The sequence below is a fragment of the Ascaphus truei genome, chromosome 1 (assembly GCF_040206685.1).
Source record: "Ascaphus truei isolate aAscTru1 chromosome 1, aAscTru1.hap1, whole genome shotgun sequence".
NCBI lineage: Eukaryota > Metazoa > Chordata > Amphibia > Anura > Ascaphidae > Ascaphus > Ascaphus truei.
Genome location: NC_134483.1, coordinates 330,766,209 through 330,786,371, shown reverse-complemented (window position 1 = coordinate 330,786,371; position 20,163 = coordinate 330,766,209). Strand labels below are relative to the sequence as shown.

The window sequence follows — 20,163 nt, the reverse complement described above, 5'->3', positions numbered from 1 at the left end:
AATCAGCTGTTAAAGAACGATGGTAAGTGGGGGTGAGTCGCCACGCAACCGTGTCCAAGGAGCAGGCAGCCAATGAGAAAAAACACACCTGTGTATAAACACTACGTATACCCTCCCCCATGTGCCCTATACTATACAAACATAATTAAAGTAGTATATATGATATGCAACATGTTGAATACTTTTAGGGCACACAGTGTCAGTACACAAAAGAATATAAACATAATAGCTGGCAACGGGTCTGGTTCAAACTGACATTGAAATATGTTAAAAATACAAAAGAAAAAGCTTATAACCAAACACATATAATACATATGATGTTAGTCCATTCCAATGATATTTGAACTTTGAACTATTCAATAGAAAATGTTATGTGTATGTGTAACCCCTATGTATATATCTTTGAACCTAAACAATTCTTTAATGATTAAAAAACGAAAAAACATTATGAAAAAAAATTACAAAACACATTAATAGTGAGTACAATATAAACATATACAAAAGTTACAATTAATAAATAATCCCTAAGTTAAAAAAACTCCAAATGGGAATAAAAAAGAAATAATATATATAAAATATATATTATATATCGTTTGCAAAAACCCTTATTAAACAATGAGAGAACATACCGAATATGACTGTAAAAATGACTCCATGTGTACTCAGACACATAGTCTTATCTTGTCATTTATCTTTATACTTTATCATGATATGGATAATGAAGTTAATTTATATAAAGTATTGGGCATACATTGTCGTCATTCTACAAATCATAATAAGTCATATTTATAATCTTAATGGTCACATTACTTAAAGAGACAACGTCAAATGACCAGTTTGGACTAGGTTATACAATATACTTGATATTAGTCTAGAGTGTTCGTATCCACACTTATAGTAAATTCATACCCATAAGGAGGTGCTAGAGTGGATACAGTATTTTTAACAGACAAATTTTGAGTCTATGAATTGGGAATTTATAGAAAGTGAGCCAATTCCCAATCCACATTAATTCCATGTGGATGGAGACTATTCATACAAAATATCCAGGACATTTCGCGTCTATTAAGGGTATTTAATCTGTCTCCCCCCCCCCCTAGTTGCTACTGGGACATGTTCTAATCCTGAGAAGGAGAGACTCTCAATTCCTCCCATGGGGCAAGTTGAAAAATGCCTCAATACCGGATGCAGTGTTTCCATTTTTTTGATCAAGCGAACGTGTTCTTGAATCCTTTGTTTTAAGGGCCTTATGGTACGCCCAATATAAACCTTACTACATCCGCATTTAAGCATGTAAATGACGTAACTGGTGTTACAATTGATGAACGTTTGTAAATTCTTACATGTTTTAGACGTAGAGCATTCTATGTTTTTAATTGTTTTGGCAAAGCGACAAACACTACAATGGCCACATAGGAAAAAGCCTTTTAGTATAGTCGATACACCCATGGTTTGTTGGGAAGAAAACAGACTGGGTGACACATATGATGCTAGCGATTTGGCTTTACGGAATACCAATTTCGGTCCTCTGTCTGTGATTGCTTTCAAATCTGTATCTAATTTCAATGTGTCCCAGTGTTTGGAAATAATGGCCCGTATGGCGTTAGATTGTCTACTCTGTTGGGTAATGAAAAGGGGTAATGGTTTTGTGCCTTGTCTGCCCTAGTGTCCTTTTTAAGAGACGTTCATGGATAAGAGATCTTTTCTCTCCATGGACTTCACCAAAACTAGTGTGTCTTTAAGGTCTTTTTACTTGTACCCCCTATCGAGAAATCTGGTAATGAGCTTTTGGGCCTGTATGTCAAAGCTTTCTTCCGTGGAGCATAGCCGTTTAAGGCGTAACAGTTGGCCCTTTGGGATGCCTCTCTTAAGGGGCCCTGCATGGTTACTACTGGCCATGAGATAAGTATTCCTGGAGTTGGGCTTCCTATATACGTCAGTCTGTATATTCCCTTCTACATCTATGAATAGAGTGAGGTCCAAATAACAGATGTGATGAGTACTGTGCTCATACGTGAAGTGTAGATTATATTCATTTCTGTTGAGATTTTTTATAAAATAATCCAATGTTTGTGCATCACCCTCCCATATAAAAATAAGGTCATCTATATAACGACGGTAAAATAAAATGTGTTGTCTATATAGATTGTGATTACCGTAAATAAAAAGTGACTCCCATTACCCCATAAATAAATTAGCAAATGAAGGTGCAAATGATGTGCCCATAGCCGTGCCTATAAATTGTAAATAAAATTGTGCATCATAACAAAAATAGTTGTGCGTAAGTAAGAAAGTGATGGACTCAATCAAAAAATGCACAGTGCTGGTGAAAGATTAGATGTGTTCAAAAAGTGTTGAATGGCCTCAATGCCTTGCGTATGGTCAATAATGGAATATAGAGATCTGACGTCCATTGTCACCCATAAACAATTACTGTTCCATTTAATGTGTTTGAGGTCTTCTATGAGATCTCTGGAATCTTTGATAAATGAAGGCAATCCCAAAACTATGGGCTGTAAAAATGAGTCAACATAACGTGAGAGACCATCTCCCAAAGATCCAATGCCCGACACAATCGGCCTACCAGGCGGACGTGTCAGGGTCTTATGGATCTTTGGGAGATGGTAAAAAATAGGTGTTACTGGGTGTGGTGGATATAGGAAACCCAACTCCTTAGGATTCAAAACATAAAGTATCTCTCCCAACTCCAATAAAGATTTTAATTATTTTAGAAATATTGCAAAGATGCATAAATGATATGATTGCACTGGACTAATATAGAGCACCCAATTAAGGGAGTTTCCCTTACCCACTTCTATATAAGGGGTGCTGCTGAATAGAGCACGAGGGACTATCTGAGAGACATTTTGTGAAGGTGTTTGGATCTTGACAGTGACCAGCTGGAGATACATGTCAGAGTGGCCGCTGTATGATCAGCCCTCTGATATCCTGGAAGAGAAGTGGACAGGGCAAGCCTTCTTGAAGCAGGCCCTTCCACCTAGTGAGGCTAGAGTCTACTCCCCAGACCCCCAGTTGGTATTGTATCTTGTTTTGTGCATCTTTGTTTTGTCTGCTGGCGTGCCAGAATAAACCTCATTTTATTCAACAACTTTGTCCTGTCTGGTGCTAGTGATCCCGGTGGTTTCGGTGTAAAAGGACTGGTCTCCCATGACCGCCATCCATTAAAACATTTTTTTATGTATCATTTTATTTATATAGCGCCAACATTGTACGCAGCACTTTACAAACTTACAATACACAGTAAATAAATTACAGACAATCGGGATAAGTGCAATAGGTAAATGACATAACATAAGACAAAGGGGGGACCCTGCCCCAATAAGCTTACACTTTAATTCTCTTTCTTGAACTAATATAACCATATGAAAAGAAGATTTTTTGGGGGCTTATGTTTTTTGTTACAATTTGCGTTTCTTATTAGCCTCTGAGAGCTGCAGAACAAGCAATATCCTACTTGTTGTTTTATTTTTAAATAAATCAGTTCTGTACCATGAGAAAATACTTGTAGCATTTAAAAAAACAAAAAAAACCCCCAACTCTGAATGACATTTTTAATGTATTATAATGTAACAAGCATTTTTTGTTTCTATAGCAACCATTTACAAAGTCACATCGCCTTTCTCTTCTGAAACAGGCTCTGACACACTCCTTTTTGAGCCCTGTCCTCTCTCTAGATGATATTCCCCACAGAACTTTGCATCTTTGGTCCTCTTCTGCTGCACTGACAGCCATTTAATGAACCCTCAAGCCGAATCTTCACAAATTGATCACAGGATAACAGATTGATCGGCAACTTAGCTTTTTATTTATCCTTGTGTGAATTGTATTGATGCACATATTAAAGGGGAGAGGGAGGGGGGAAACCGGCATCTTTGATTGCTCCTTTCATGGGGGGGCGGGGGTGTCAAGTTAGTGCTTTATATACCCTTATCCCACCCTGTCCTTAGAGGATAGGTTAGCAGTGCAAACTCACATTGACATTACAGAAAAGCGGGAAGTCACGTTGATGCACTAACAGGAAAAAACATTTTTAGGCGTCAGATTGGGGTCAAACAATGCATCAATTACACAGATATAATCTCTTAAACATGCCACTGCCATTACTACATTTTGGTTGTAGGAGGTGTCCTGTCCTGTGCTGTGCTGTGAATCACATTACCACCATCTTTAAAAGCCACTTTGATCGCTGGTTCTAATTAAAAAAAATATATATAATTTGTGTATATGAGGGGAGGGGGAGAATAGTCCTTCAAAATACAGGACTTCATATAGAAGAGAACACAGTTTTTGAAGCACGTTGGGACAAGCGTCCGTGATAGCAGCCTACTACACCACTGAACAGGCGGACCATGGGGCTGTGACATAAGATGCCACGCAAGTCAGGATGGCCTCACGGAAGTCACTGCACAGAAAATTCCGGCACACTGAAAAGCTGTACATGGCTATGCATTCTGAAAACTTATGGTGTGTGTCATGATAATGTCATCCATCTGGTGCTTCAGGGGTTGATGAGCTACAGTTTGACGTTAAAATACAATATATATTGGGTTGATGACAGGTCCAGGTGGGTGCCATGTTTCAATCCGAGCTTAATTGGGGGGGAGAGGGCTGTGATGGATAGCCCACTAAAAGTGACATGTGGGGTTTAGGGGGGTCGTAGACATTGAGCAGATACTGGTCTGTTGGCTTCAAAGAAAGCAACATTTTGTGAGTGTTTGCTGGTACATTCCAGAGAAAGGTGACCCATGGGTTATTCCCTCATTGAAGGATTTTATTAAAAATGAGAATATCATGTCATGTCATCTCCTCTGCATAATAAGTGTATCACGGGGGAGACTCCTGGAGCGGGTAGGACCTCTTGGCCGGAACAGCAGGGAGGGTGGATTGTTGGGGTCACAGGATGAGGTCGGTGGCAGGCGGCAAACAGAATCGTTGGGGTCACAGGCAGGGTTCGGTGGCAGGCAGCAAGCAGGATTGTTGGGGTCCAGGCAAAAGGAAGGCAGAAGCAGGGCAGGGGAGCAGGAACTGAGACTAGGGTGCAGGAACTAAGACTAGGGACTCAAAAGCAGGAAACAAATGGGGACAAGCCAGAACACTAGCAAGAGCCTTTAATATGAATCAGGACTCCACAAGGAACAGAAGCAGAAGAATTGGGCATGGGCATAAGGAGTCAGGACACAAAACAAAGGCAAGGGAGGAACAGGAAACCGGAAACTATAAGGGCAGAGGTCAGGAGCAACAAGATGAGACAGACAGACAGAGGAACCCCAGAGCAGACAGAAAACACCAGCACACCTGGTGGACAGAGAAAGGAACTGGAAGAGAGGGAGATTTAGGAAAATATGTCAGGGCTATTTCCCGAGAAAGAGTTACAAATCTGTAACCGTGTCACCGAGGGGCACGTTCTGACATCATAGACTGTATGTTTAAGAGATAGTAAGGGATAGATATTAATTTGTCGCTTAATTGAGGATTAAGATGGTCATATTTAGTCTCGTTGTGTCCGTCTTGAGCGCCCGAATGTATTGATGTGACTCACGTGTGTATAAGTATGTTAAGGAAAGTTATGAGTACATTTAGATATTGAGACAAGATTAAAAAGTCGTTTGTAAAAGTTTTGTTTTTTTACTCCATCGTATAACTGTCAATCTAACAACTGATTTATGACGTGGTGGGCTTATGTTGTTTTCCACAAGGAAAGAATGTATTTAAGTCTGGGCAAAGATGATGAAAAATCAGATTCCAACAGAGGTGTGTTTAGACTAAACTCTGGGGAAAATCTTTGGCATTTGGTAATATATAGGATTTTCTGTCTATGTTTATCCTTTTTATTTTGAGAAACTGTTCTGCAATGATTCTAATTGTATGTTTCATGTAATCCTTTTTACTGTAACCTAAGCAATATATATATATAACAGTGGTCGACAAATCACCAAAAAATCTACTCGCTGAACAAAAAAATCTACTCGCCACCTAGTACCAAACGTGTGCTGCTTGGGCCAATAGGCGCTCACCACGATGTTAAATCCACTCGCCCGGGGCTTGCAAATGTATAGGTTTGTCGAACACTATATATATATATATATATATACAGTAGAGAGAGAGAGAGATCTTTATTTTTGAATACAAGTTTTCTTACTTACCTTTGAGTGCTGTCTTGTGTCTGCTCCTGCAAGAGTGGATTACTTTTCTCTTACTATTGGTATAGGACATGCTCCGCAAACTGTTTATGGTATTGGGAGTGCCGGCTGCCCCATTTGTGTTATGTATAAATATAACTCATTTGAGGGACCTTTGCGAAGGTGAAGAGTGGGACCGCTTGCGAGCTGCGTATTAACCCTTATTCTGTAGAGGAGATATTGTCCATTTGAGGTACCTCTGCGGAGGTGAAAAGGGGGACCGCTTGCGAGCATGAGTATTAACCCTTGTCCTGAATGCAGGTCGCATACTCACTAGGGTGGCGTACGTGACAGTGTGTGAGTAGTTTGCCATCTCTTTTTAGGTTTATATTATTTTAAACAATATCCATCTACTACACTATGGAGGCATCCTTTTTGCACTTTGTTTCGTTTTTTACAGCTTCATGTAGAATATTAGTTGTTAAAGCCTTCTCTGAACAAATCAAACTTTTAAACACATTTTTAATTCCAAACAAACTAAGAGTCAAGAATTAAGAAACAGTCATTCTTGGATGCGATTATTTTTTTTTTCTCACTTTTTTTCAAATATTTTTTTTGGTTTTCTTTCATTTTAATGTATGAACATTGACAGAAGTAAAAAGGTAAAATATTGTAATACCATATCTATGATGAGAATGAACTCCGTCATTACTCAGGCCTCCCTGCATCTGGTAGGCTGCTTCTCTTCTCTGACTCAAGTCCTGCCTGGGCTGGTTCTCAGATCAGTCTGCATCAGCCCGAAGTCCCTCTGAGTCACAGCAGCTCTGCCCCCATCTGCTCTGCCAGGGATTCTTCAACACTCTCTCCTTAGTCCTTCCTCTTCCTGTGTCACTTTTATTGGCCTGAGGGTATGTCTATCATTGACTGACTCATTAGCGCACTGCAGAGAGAAACGATCCAGGGCAGCATGCATACATAGCTGCATACCTTGGAAGGCGGTTACATAATTTATAGAGTTGATTACCCTGAGGTGCTCCTCTTTCTTGCAACCATCCTGCAGTCGAGTAGCCATGCCCCTTGTTTTCACTTTTTTTGTATTTTTTTTCTTCATAAAATGGTCAGTCTTTTTGAAAATACCTGCAAAATTTTGCGAAAAAATCCAAAGTTCAAACACATTTTTAAATGTTTTTAATTATTTTTTGGGAAAACCAAAATCTCAGTGAAAGTGCCCACCCCTAATACTGTTACAGTAGTGAAAAAATAAGTTGAGACTACTGTTCACCAATTACGTTTCGTGATCAGCTCTCAAGCTAGAGAGAAAAGACGTAGCCACTGGAACCTAGCTTTGCTATTTTGGAATTTGGCAGTGTCCACTGCACCTAAATTAGGCAAAAGCTCGCTCTAATCTGTAACTTGTTTGTTCTTTGTGCCATTTATAGATGGCAGAACATGTTTCTGTTTTTGCAAACCTCCAGATTGGATAAAACTATCATTGTTAAACATTGTGCGTGAGCATTATGTGAGCTACATTGAAGTATACACACGGAGCAGGTGGGACCAGCATCATTCTTTGGATGCCAATAGAGGCAACAGGCACAGCGTTGTCACCGTGTCCAAAAAAACAAACCAATTGCTTCCAGTCCAAGAATTAGTGTTTACCAGAAACAAATATCAAAATGTGAATGTTTTCTATACAATGGTTTCCCTTGCCATCAGGGGTCACAGTTTTCTCTCTCCAAGTTTTGGAGGTTTCAGTTAACCCCTTTGCTGCAAGACTGGGCAGAAACACATAGCTCTAATTCGCAGTGTGTTGCTGCTTCACCATATAAAAGCCTTCCTTTGTCTGTGCAAGCTCTATCAATTAATTTGTCTCTAACAGTATTGATAATTTCCCTGGCGTATACATACATATTGCATATACATGGGAATGGCATTGAGGTGGAATGCTGAATAACCTGGGCACAGTGCATGTTCTTGGTAAAGGGTTACAGTACAGTTGATGAACTCAGAGTTGTTTTTTAATTAAAAAAAAACCAAGTACCTTTGCAGATCAGGTAAGCCAAGGGCCGGCTGGGGGTTTGGCGGGGGAGAGCGCGGGACCTCTCATCTTCTCCAGCTATGTCACGGTGATGCGTCTTCATGTGACGTTGTGCTGTCATGGCGACACATCATCACAAGGAGAAGATGCCGGTGATGAGGAGCAGGAGGAGATTCCAGAGCTTGCAGAGGCCCTGTGCTCTCTCCCCAAGCAATCCGTTTACTTTTGTGGGGAAGTGAGTGGGGCTCGGTGCAGTGGCACCGAAGGCACTGCAATCAAGCCGGCCTTGGGTAAGTCGTAAGGATAAATAAAAGATCTATGTGTCTATATAAGGGAAATCACACAAATAGAAGCTTTTTTTGGGTTCAATATAAAACATCTGAATAATAACAGGTGATGGCTGATAGAGGCACTTACAATGCAAAAAAGCAAAATGTGTTAATACATTGTCAACTTTTAGTCCCTACGTACTGTACCTTCATGTAGAGCTGAACTCCCCTTTGCATGGAGCTAAACTGCACTATGGTGAGCTTGTGATTTGCCATGGTTCAAGATATTAACCTTGTTTTCCCTGGTATGAAACCTTCCCCATGTTGAACCAATAAAAAACTGACAGTACTGTCCCAATTACATTATGACTTTCCATTGGATTACTCATAATAGCGAGCATTGTTGTTCCCCCTGCAGTGGTGTAGCTGGACGTGCGTGGGCCCCCAGGTAAAAACAAATGCAGGGCCCCATTAATATTAATACTGACTGCAATTTGTTTCTCCCCCCTCCATCCTCTCCCTGATCCGCTCTCTCTCATTATCCCTCCTCATCTCTCCCCATCCCTCCTCCTCATCATCTCTTCCCCTTCTCCTCACCTCTCCCACTCCTCCTCACCTCACCCCTCCCCATCATAATCATCTCTCCCCCCCCTCCTCCTCATCTCTCCCCCCCTCCTCCTCCTCATCTCTCCCCCTCATCATCATCATTATCATCTCTGCCCCTCCCCATCCTCATCATCTCTCCCCCTTCTCCTCATCTTTACCCCTCCCCCTCCACAACATCTCTCTCCTGCCTCCTCCTCATCTCTCCCCTGCCTCCTCCTCATCCCCCCCTCCTCCTCATCTCTCCTCCTCATCATCATCAGCTCTCTCCCGTCTCCTCTTCCTCCTCATCATCAGCTCTCCCTCTCATCACCGTCACCAGCTCTTCCCCTCATCATCACCATCCCCATCTCTTCCCCTCATCATCATCATCCCCATCTCTCCCTCTCTTCCTCATCATCACATCATTCACATCACCATCTCTCCCCCTCATCATCATCATCATCAGCTCTCCCCCTCATCATCATCAGCTCCCCCCCTCATCATCATCAGCTCCCCCCCTCATCATCATCACCATCACCATTATCTCTCTCCCTCCTCCATGCCTACCTGTGGGTGGTAATAGAGACAGGTGGATAGGAACTCCAGCGGTATGACATGAAAGTCTTTCCTACTTCCGGTGTCTGCTGCTAAAGCTTGCTCCTCCCATGCCATCCTGCTCTGCCTCTGTAGCAACTACTAATTCCTCTGCCAGCTTATCCTCTGTTTAACGCCGGAGGCCTGCCACCGCATACCATCTCCCCCCGCCTGTCTCTATCTGAAGAGAGAGATGGGCTGCCGACAGGTAAAGGGGAGTGCGGGCCCCCCAAGAGTGCGGGCCCCCAGGCTTTGCCTGGGCTATAGCTACGTCCCTGTCCCCCAGATAACACAACCTATCCCATTATAACTGACATCATAGAGATTCCATAGGATTTAATGACAGGACCGCAGAGAATGCCACCCACTATCGGTCCAGAGGGAACAATAAAGTCTGTTACATCTGTAAGCTTCAGTAACCAATTTTGCATTGAATACTGATGTGATGGGTTCTCCTATATTCTACAGTGCTACTAATATACCTGTCTATGCAGTAGGAGGCCTATGACCTCACAGTGTGAGGTCTTTCTAAGTAAAGAGATGTATGGAGAAGAACTTGCCCTTTATTCTGTAGGCTTCCTGATATATGCAGCACTGTAGAAAATGAGATCTCATCAGGGAGAACCACCATTCTCGACTACTTGTTTAATCGCCAGCTTCTGCGCTTCTGTCTCCGGACAGCAAACAATGCAAGTCCAAGCTTAAACATTTGATGATGTTTTCATTGTAAGTCTACATTCCTCCTTTTTTCTCCTCCTTATTGTTATCTGTAAAGTATGTGACAATGTATAATTCTACATTCTTACCTAAACTGGTTTTGTGTTCCTTTTATAAATCTGTTAAAATCCTGAGTGTGTGCCTAACAAAATGGCCGCCTTTTAACTTTGTGCTGCAGTCTGTGAAATGCTGCAACTGAAATGTAACATTATATTACTAAGTGTAACACATTATTGTTACAGCTTTCAGAGTAATAGGCTGTCTGCTGTTTGCAACACAGCAACAGATCTGTTTGTGATCATTTGTTGCCAAAGGCAGAACTCAAAAAGGTGTGCGTCAGAAGTGTTTCGGAAGTGGATGTTGGTCAGTACAGACAGTCCTCGTTTTACAACGCTTCGTTTTACAACGAATGGCTTATCCAACGCTATGCAATACATACCTATGTTCATTTTTACAACGCCAAAACGGCTTATCCAATGCTCTTATGACGCTTTGCAAAGTTGTTTATGTGTATATAATATATATTATACTTTATTATATTTTTATATTATATTATATATTATGTTATATTATATATATAATACCGTATATACACTATATAATTGATGTGTGTGCTGCATATCTTATTGTCTGCATAAAATATTTTGTGTATTTTAGCATTAAAAATGCCTTCAGGAACGGAACCTTTTATTTAAACAGTGTTCCTATGGGAAAACGTGTTTCGCTTTACAACGTTTCGCTATCCGACGCCATTTTGAGTAACACATTGTGTCGGGTAACCGAGGACTGCCTGTACATTAAAAAATCATAATAAATGGCATTAGGAGTTAAGGGAAAATGCAGACAGTATTATCTAATACTACAGAACTGATTTATTAAAAAAGAAAAAAACATAGGATTTTTCACATTTTGCTGCTTTAAACATTTAAAAATGTTTTCAATGGCTTTCTTTTCTCTTTAAGCTTGGGCTACTTTTCATTCACTTGCTGTAAAGTACACGCGCCTTCACGTGCAGTCGTCTTTGGTAAAACTTCTCTTTAGCCGTTAGTAAAAGCCCTTTCTGTCAACTTACATTTTGTTTAATACTTGGGTGTTTACTGTGAAATGTAACTATCATCAGTTATAGACACGTTTCTATAACTCTAACATTTAATGTTTATTTTTGTTTTACTAGGATAACATTCATGGGTGGAAATGACTTTAAGTGTTCAAATATTCTAATCACTTAGCATATGTATGAAGAGATCTTGCACTTTAGAGATGACAACCAAAACCTTTTAAAAAATACATGATTTGCAATTTTTTTTTATTCACAGAAAAATATGGATTGCAGCATATTTCCAAATGGAACTTTGAAACTTGGAATGAACCAGATAATCATGATTTTGATAATGTTTCCATGACTATAAAAGGTATATACAGTATACATATGGGTATACATATAGTGTTTTTAATAGAAAGTATACATTAGAACTGTACACATTTGATCAATGTAAGGATAAACACGTTTGTGAGTATGAAATCCAAACTTTGAAGTACATTCCAAACATTGAGTCCGAGCAAAGATCTTGAGATGCTTAATCTTCATTATTTTTTTATTAGGAGGTTGGGGGAGAGGTGAGATGGGGTTGTTTTTTTTAAAAATAAATTTCCAGAACTTTTGCGACATGCTCAAAGTTTGCCCAAATTGTGTCATTTGTATTTTGTTTTTTCCCCATCATTTTTTACAAATCCAAAACACAACATTCTTTCCAAACTATAACCCATTCTTATTTTGACTCATTGCTATCTGCTTAATGTTCCTACTGGCACAATCTCAGTCATCCAAGCGCAGACCTGCAGGTAACATAAAAAATATAATAGAATATAATGGACCCCTGACAAACAGGTGGACTGGTTTAAGTTGAAATTAACATGGCTAAATAAATAAACTGCCTTAAATCAACTTCTCAATGGAAAATATTGTGCCAACTAAATGCAATTTTTTTTCTTCTTTCGGCTAGGTTTTCAGAACTACTATGATGCTTGCTCTGAAGGTTTGAAACAAGCAAGCTCACTGTTAAAATTTGGAGGCCCAGGAGATTCATGCAGATCACTGCCAAGATCACCCATCTGCTGGAATCTTCTGAACCATTGCTACAATGGAACCAATGTATTTACTGAAGAGACTGGGGTGAGGCTGGATTACATAGCTCTGCATAAAAAGGTTAGTACAAATGAAGGGTGACTGACGGTGATCAGAGTGTAAATTTATTTAAAGTTATGATCCTTCTTAATTTGCCAACATGATCAAGTCCAATAAACATGGGAAAGCTCTTTACGATTGCATGGTGCAGGAGATAGCTTCTGGAGAAGTGTGAATTTATGTAGGTTTAACTTCTTGTTAACAAACAGGATCATTTTTAATGAATATCATTCTTAATTAAAGTGACTGTGTGTCGATGATTGTCTTGGGCGCAAAGGGTCAATCCGGGGATTATGTGCAAGAAAAAAGAAAAAGGGAAAACAAATACGTATTTCCTCGATTCTAAGACACCATCGATTGTAAGACGCACCATTGATTTAATAACAGCTTTTGGAGAAAACCTGCTATAGAACTCACAGGATGCTTTAAAACTCATTAAAATGGCATTAAAGCAGCAGTCCAAGCTGCAGTTTAAAAAAAATGTATTTTGTTCCCCTTTAATGTGTGCATCAATACAATTCACACAGTGATAAGTAATTAGCTAAGTTGCCGATCAATCCATTCTCCTGTGATCGATCGGCAAAGATTCAGCTCAGAGGTTCACTAAATGGCTGCAGAGGCGTATTGACTCAGTATCTGTCTTGTAAATGGTTTCTATAGAAACCAAAAAAAGGGTTGTTACATTAGAAAACATTAAAAATACCATTCAGAGTTGTATTTTTAAACAGAATTGATTTATTAAAAAAACACAGGTATGATATTGCTTGGTCTGCAGTTTTGAGAGTTGACTAATCATTTTTTTTAAAATGCATAAGTATTATCTAATACAAAAGAACTGATTTATATATATATATATATATATATATATATATATATATATATATTAAAAAAAAAAAAAACAAGGTTTCACATGTTTTGCTGCTTTAAATGCCCAAAATTGCTTGATAGTTTACTAATAAAATATAGTAAAAATGGCTGAATATATTTAAGATTTCTTTGGTTCTTCTGTGCTTATTTTGTAAACAATTTAGCAGTCTTGTTGACTTTCCTAAATATATATACTAGATAATACCGAGAAAATCAAACCATCAGTTCTCAGCTTACCATGTTTACAAACTAATTATTAAAAAAATAATTTTAAATGACTTATTGGTTTCAGTTGGGGTAAATTGATGTCACAGCTATTTATACACTCTGGCCCTAGTACGGATTGTACCTTTAAAGGGGCAGTCTCTCGTAGTACCAATGTGAACTAATACCAGAAACATGTTTAAGGGGGTCACATCAGGTGGATTGATATGTAATTTTGTACCCATATCTGATACTTTATATGTATTTTTAAATATATATTTTTAAAAGTTCGACTTGGGTGGGGTTTGATTTCCATTATGTGAGATATCACGGTGTGTTCAGCAAGTGCCAGACTCCCGCCTCATCTTAACTTAACTGGTTGTCTGTTAAGAACAGGGTAGGATAAGGGTAAAGAAAACACTTGATTGACAAACACTTGCCCATTCAGAGGGCCTTAAGAAAATCAACTGGCCGACTGTGGGTATTATGCATTTAAGGTGTCTACTGCCAAATACAGTATACTGTGAATTCTCATGTTGGTACATTTAAGATTACTACCTGCAATTAATCCATATGAAACGTTAGTTGGTGTTCCCTGCCTATAGTCCTTATGCTCTTTTTGAGTTATCCATTTAAATTACTGTAAAGCACTTCAGTGGGAACAGGAATAATTCTCTGCAGAATCCGCCTTCAGCATGAACTCATACCTGTTGGGCACAAGAAATGATGTACAGCTGCTCTTCATCTTTTTCTATTTGTTCTGGATCCCACATTTCATACAGTATCTCAGCTGTACAGTGCACACATATATATTGCTTTATTTTCCAGATTGCCGATGGAAAGTTGTGTCGTTCCAGGAATTAAGTTCTATGTAGAAAGGATACAAATATAAATAGCATCTAATTTACAGGGATGGCCCTACAGTTATGCAGTGACTGAAAGATTGAATCCCTCCTTCTGCATACAGTACATCTACTATGGATAATCAGCTAATACTGTAGGTTGAGTGGTGGGTGAAAGACGCCACTTGCATTGACTTACCTGCTTCCTACTTATGGATCTGCTTTTTATGTCATTTATGCATTTATTTTTACAGACAGTGATTACAGAGTTACATAGTTATATAGTAGATGAGGTTGAAAAAAGACATATGTCCATTGAGTTCAACCTATGTTAAATTTAGTTGACAGATATTTATCCTATATTTGTATTTACAGTATTTTCATCCAGAGTAAGGCAAACAAAAATCCCCAGTGAAATATTATCTAATGCTGTCTCATAAGGGGAACATTAAATTCTTTCCTGACTCCAGTAATGACAATCAGATTTCTCCCTGGATCAACATCCTTCCCATGTTTACTTATTTGGTATATCCCTGTATACCTTTCCTTTCTAAAAAGATATCCAACCATTTTTTGAAGATCTCTATTGTATCTGCGATCACAGTCTCCAAGAGTTATGAATTCCACATTTGAACTTTCCTTACTGTAAAGAACCCTTTCCTTTGTTGCTGGTGAAATCTCCTTTCCTCCAACCTTAAGGGATGGCCCAGTGTCGTTTGAACTGTCCTTGGGATGATTAGTTCTTTTGAAAGCTCCTTTTGTATTTAGCTCGAACATATTTGTATATAGTGTGACAAAATACCCTTTTTGGCTGAAGGTTTTTTTTGTCTGGGATCCTTAAAACCCACTGTCTTTTAGGGTAAACCGCAACACAAGACTTATCCAGCTCTGGTTCAAGTGAATTTATTTGATTTAACACTCCAGCAGATGAAACAAGATAAACAAAAGAATCAAAATAAATCCTTGCTCTATCTGAGCATTAACTAGACAGAAGTTCTCTAGCTATCATTGGGTGGCTTCCCCACTTAACAAACAATATAAATGCAGGTATCACAAAACTGCTGCAGACAAGTGTCTGTTTGTAGCGTCCAGATCTCATAGCTGGAATAGGGGAGAACTGGCCCGCCTAACCTTTTTAAACCCTGTTAATTAGGCCCAGGTGATCTGCAACTGGCTTCACCTGCAGAGCCTCCCAATGGCTTTGAACTATTCACGAGGACAGGTAGAATTTGTTCAACACCCTTGACATACCCCTGAAGAAGTCCGAACTACCGGATGAAACGCGTAGGGTTACCTGTGCGCTCTGACCTGTGAAGCAGTGAGATTCTTTGCGGACTCTCTGCCGTGACATCAGCTGTGTTTCTTTCGCATCTCCCCGCCCACATGGCCTGCGCTGCTGCTGACTACAATGGAGCCAGATGATCCTTCTCCCACTGCTGGACGATTGGAGGAACCGGTCCGTGACGTCAGACGCCTCCCGAGTGCGGAAGTAGAGGACATGTTGTAGCTGACTAGAGCCTTACCAAGCTGCGTCTGAACCCAGAGTGTTTAAACTGCCCTTAATTGTTCTGGAGCATGTGATTGTATCTAGCTCCTTGCTCTAGTATTTTATATTAATTAAAACTGTGTTCACTATATTTTTTCTTCTTTTTTCCCCACATATGCTGCCTACATCGGTTTATGATTCCATATGATTTTTTCCACCCTGGAGAGGAAGTTTTTGCGCTTTGTGTCCTCCCCCAGATGTTACTTTGAACGATTTGAGAAATCTCTCACACCAGCTGCATCTCCTCTTGGTGATATTTATCTGTTTTTTGTTTATTTATTAATATAATATTAAGGTTTGCGCTTACTTTCCTTGCACCAGAATTTGATCAAAGCAGGCCTCTATAACTTCCATCCACAATTTTACCACATTTCCTCTCAAAACAGTTATTATATCCCCTCTTGGGCACCTCATTTATAATGTAAACAAACGTAATTTAGCTAGCAAAAGGAATATAAGAAGTAGACAGCACTCAATGAAATAAACAGAAGGAAAAGTCTGTGTGAGTGGTGCAACGAGAACAGGGGGGCCCTCAACCCTCCCAAATAATACTAGTAAACAAAATAGTTCCCAGCACTCAATAATGGAAAAAATGGTAATCAGCAAAAATGAACATTTAATGTGTAGGCTTATAATCACAAAAGGATATACAAAATGGAGAATGTGGGAGTAAACAATACTCCAGGTGCTAACAGACACCTGAGGGGGAAGGGTGCAATGGAGGATAAGGAATGGGGAAAACGAGGGGAGGGGAAACAAAGGTGGGAAGGGAGGGGGGGGGGGGGGGGTGAGAGGGTAAAAAAGCAATGTTTCGGGGATGAACCCTTTCTTCTGGCCCATTCCCTACGGTATGTGAGACCACAGGTACTTCCCTCTCCCTTGAACTATTTTGTTTACTAGTAATTTAGCTAGCCTCTCATAAGTCAGATTTTCCATCCCCTTTATTAATTTGATTTCTATTCTCTGCACTTCTAGTTGTGTAGTCTTTCTAGTTCTTTGTAGTCTTTTTTTATGTAGTGGCGCCCAAATCTGAACTCCATATTGAAGGCGTGGTCTTACTAATGCTTTATAAAGTGGCATCATTATGCTTACTTCCCTTCCATCCATACCCGTTTAATCCAAGCCTTTGCAGCTACTGCCTAACATTGGGCACTATTTCTAAGCCTGCTGTCTACAAGCACTCATACAGTACATCCTTCCCAATCAATGATTGACCTATTTTTTACCCATTTTATTTGTAAGTAGCCTGTTTATTCTTGTTCCCAAAAGCATACCTTAGCTGCCATTTACCTGCCCAAGTTTCCAGTTTTTCTAAGTCCTTCTGAAGAGAAATTGCACCCTGCTCTGATTGTACTACCTTTGCTCTCTATGCCAACCTCACAGTCATTCATAAACAAGTTAAAACCAGGGATCCCAGTACCGAACCTTGAGATATTCCACTTACAACTTTAGCCTAACCTGAAAAAGTTCAATTTTTGATAACTCTCTGTTTATCCTTCAACCAGTTTTCAATCCAGGTGCAAACATTTTGACCAAAACCAATTTCCTTTATTTTGAACACTAACCTCTTGTGTGGCACCATATCAAAAGCCTTTGCAGAATCTAAGTAGACCACATTAACTACATTACCCTGGTCTAAGTTCCTACTTGCGCCCTCAAAGAAACTAACAAGGTTAGTTTGGCATGATCTATCCTTCATAAATCCATGCTGACTATTACTAATAATTTTGTTATCTATTAGGTATTCCTGAATATATTATTCCCCACTAAACCTTCAAGTAGCTTCCCCACTATTGATGTCAGGCGTACTGGTCTATAATTTCCTGGTTATGGTCTATCTGCTTTTTAAAATATAGGCATAAAGTCTGCTTGTGGTACTGAGCTTGTGGAAATGGAGTCCTTGAATGGTAAATACACTGTAACAGTTTGGCTATTACTAAACTTGGCTCCTTAAGGACCATTGAGTTCATGCAATTGGGGCCAGGTGCTTTATTTACTTTCATTTTATCAAGCCACCTATGCACGTCTTCCTCCTTTAACCAATTTTTTGTTAATATAGAGGTTGTGGCTTCCTTATGTTGCAATATTTTTGCAATTGACTTCTCCTTGATAAATACAGAGGCAAATAATTTTATTTAATACCTCTGCTTTTCCCCTATCTCCAGGAATTTGCCTGCCCATCTCCCACTGAAAGGGGCCTATATTCTATTTTATAATCTTTTTGTTGTTAAGGTTAAATAACTTAGGGTTTATCTTACTTTGTATTGCAATCCTTTTTCTTTTTTTCATTTAAAATTTTTGCTAATTTGATTTGTTGTTTTGCAACTTTAGTTACATTCCTTATAATTCTGATATTATGCGCCATCTCTTCTGACTCTAAAAGCCTGCCTCTTCCTTTCCATTTCCTCCCCTACCTTTTTATTTAGTCACATTGGCTTAGACTTGTTTCCTTTTATATGTATTACACATGGGTATACACTGATATGTGTACTCATCTAACAATGTTTTAAAGACTGCCCATTTATCTTCCAAAATCCTTCCTGCAAAAATGTCATCCCAATGTATTCCTTGTAGATTAGTCCTCAGTTTATTACAATCTGCCTTTCTAAAATGTAAAGTCTTTGTTGAACTCATATAATATGGTTTTTGATCATTAATTTCAAATGAGACCATTTTATGATCTGTTTCTCAAATGTTGCCTAATTTGAATATTTGTTATTACTTCTACATTGTTGCAAACAATAGTCCTCATTTGCTCTGGTCTCAGATGAAAGTGCCCAACATGACATAAAACAGAAAAATAGATGTAAAATAACTTAAAATCTCATAGTGATAGATCAACTGACCACCCACCCCCTGTGTTTGAAAGCCTACAGAAGTTTGATGGACCGGGTCGTGCCCATTCAGAGTGTCCCCTAATAGTATCCATCAAATAGAGGGGAAAGTGATACTCTGCCAAAAGGTATAAAGTCTGTTAGTGATGATCTACGGACCCCCTCAAGGAGAATTCCCAGGTGAATTATTAGTGAAAAGGGGAGTAGTCAGTGCCCACTACAAAATTTGACCAGCTGACCATCGAAGTGCGTAACAATTTAACCCATGACGTGCTGGTAAGAAAAAATATGGTTGTAACCAACTTATACAGTGCTAAAGTTACAGTTTGGTCCGGAAATAATTGGACACTGATACAAGTTTTGTTATTTTGGCTGTGTACCAAAATAAATTCAAGTTACAGTTAAATAATGAACATGGGCTTAAAGTGCAGTCTATCAGCTTTAATTTGAGGGTATTCACATCCCAATTGGAGAAAGGGTTTAGGAATTACAGCTCTTTAATATGTAGCCCCCTCTTTTTCAAGGGACCAAAAGTAATTGGACAATTGACTCAAAAGCTGTTTCATGGACAGGTGTGGGCTATTCATTCGTTATTTCATCATCAATTAAGCAGGTAAAAGGTCTGGAGTTGATTCCAGGTGTGTCATTCGCATTTGGAAGCTGTTGCTGTGAACCCACAACATGCGGTCAAAGGAGCTCTCAATGCAAGTGAAACAGGGCATCCTTAGGCTGCAAAAAAAAAGAAAATCCATCAGAGAGATAGCAGGAACATTGGGAGTGGCCAAATCAACAGTTTGGTACATTCTGTGAAAAAAAGAACACACTGGTGAGCTCTGCAACACAAAAAGGCCTGGACGTCCACGGAAGACAACAGTGGTGGATGATCGTAGGAACCTTTCCATGGTAAAGAACACCCCCTTCACAACATCCAGCCAAGTGAAGAACACTCTCCAGGAGGTAGGCATATCATTATCCAAGTCTACCATAAAGAGAAGACTTCACGAGAGCAAATACAGAGGTTTCACCACAAGGTGCAAACCATTCATAAGCCTCAAGAATAGAAAGGCCAGATTAGACTTTGCCAAACAATATCTTAAAAAGCCAGCCCAGTTCTGGAACAGCATTCTTTGGACAGATGAAACTAAGATCAACCTGTACCAGAATGATAGGAAGAAAAAAGTATGGAGAAGGCTTGGAACGGCTCATGATCCGAAGCATGCCACATCATCTGTAAAACACGGTCGAGGCAGTGTGATGGCATGGACATGCATGGCTTACAATGGCACTGGGTCACTAGTGTTTATTGATAATGTGACAGAAGACATTAGCAGCCGGATGAATT

General features: G+C 39.4%; 1 protein-coding gene across 5 annotated transcripts in view; it reads left to right on the top strand.

Moving 5' to 3' along the window:
• IDUA (alpha-L-iduronidase) overlaps window positions 1-20,163 on the top strand; it is a 222,344-nt gene that overhangs the window by 120,910 nt on the left and 81,271 nt on the right. For all 5 annotated transcript variants that reach the window (XR_012802543.1, XM_075607198.1, XM_075607191.1 and 2 more), the window contains 2 exons: window positions 11,660-11,755; window positions 12,347-12,549. Coding sequence is in view for 4 of the 5 variants with exons in the window: in XM_075607198.1 (XP_075463313.1) it covers window positions 11,660-11,755; window positions 12,347-12,549 (299 nt within the window). In the remaining variant the exon portion in view is untranslated. The remainder of the gene's footprint in view (window positions 1-11,659; window positions 11,756-12,346; window positions 12,550-20,163) is intronic.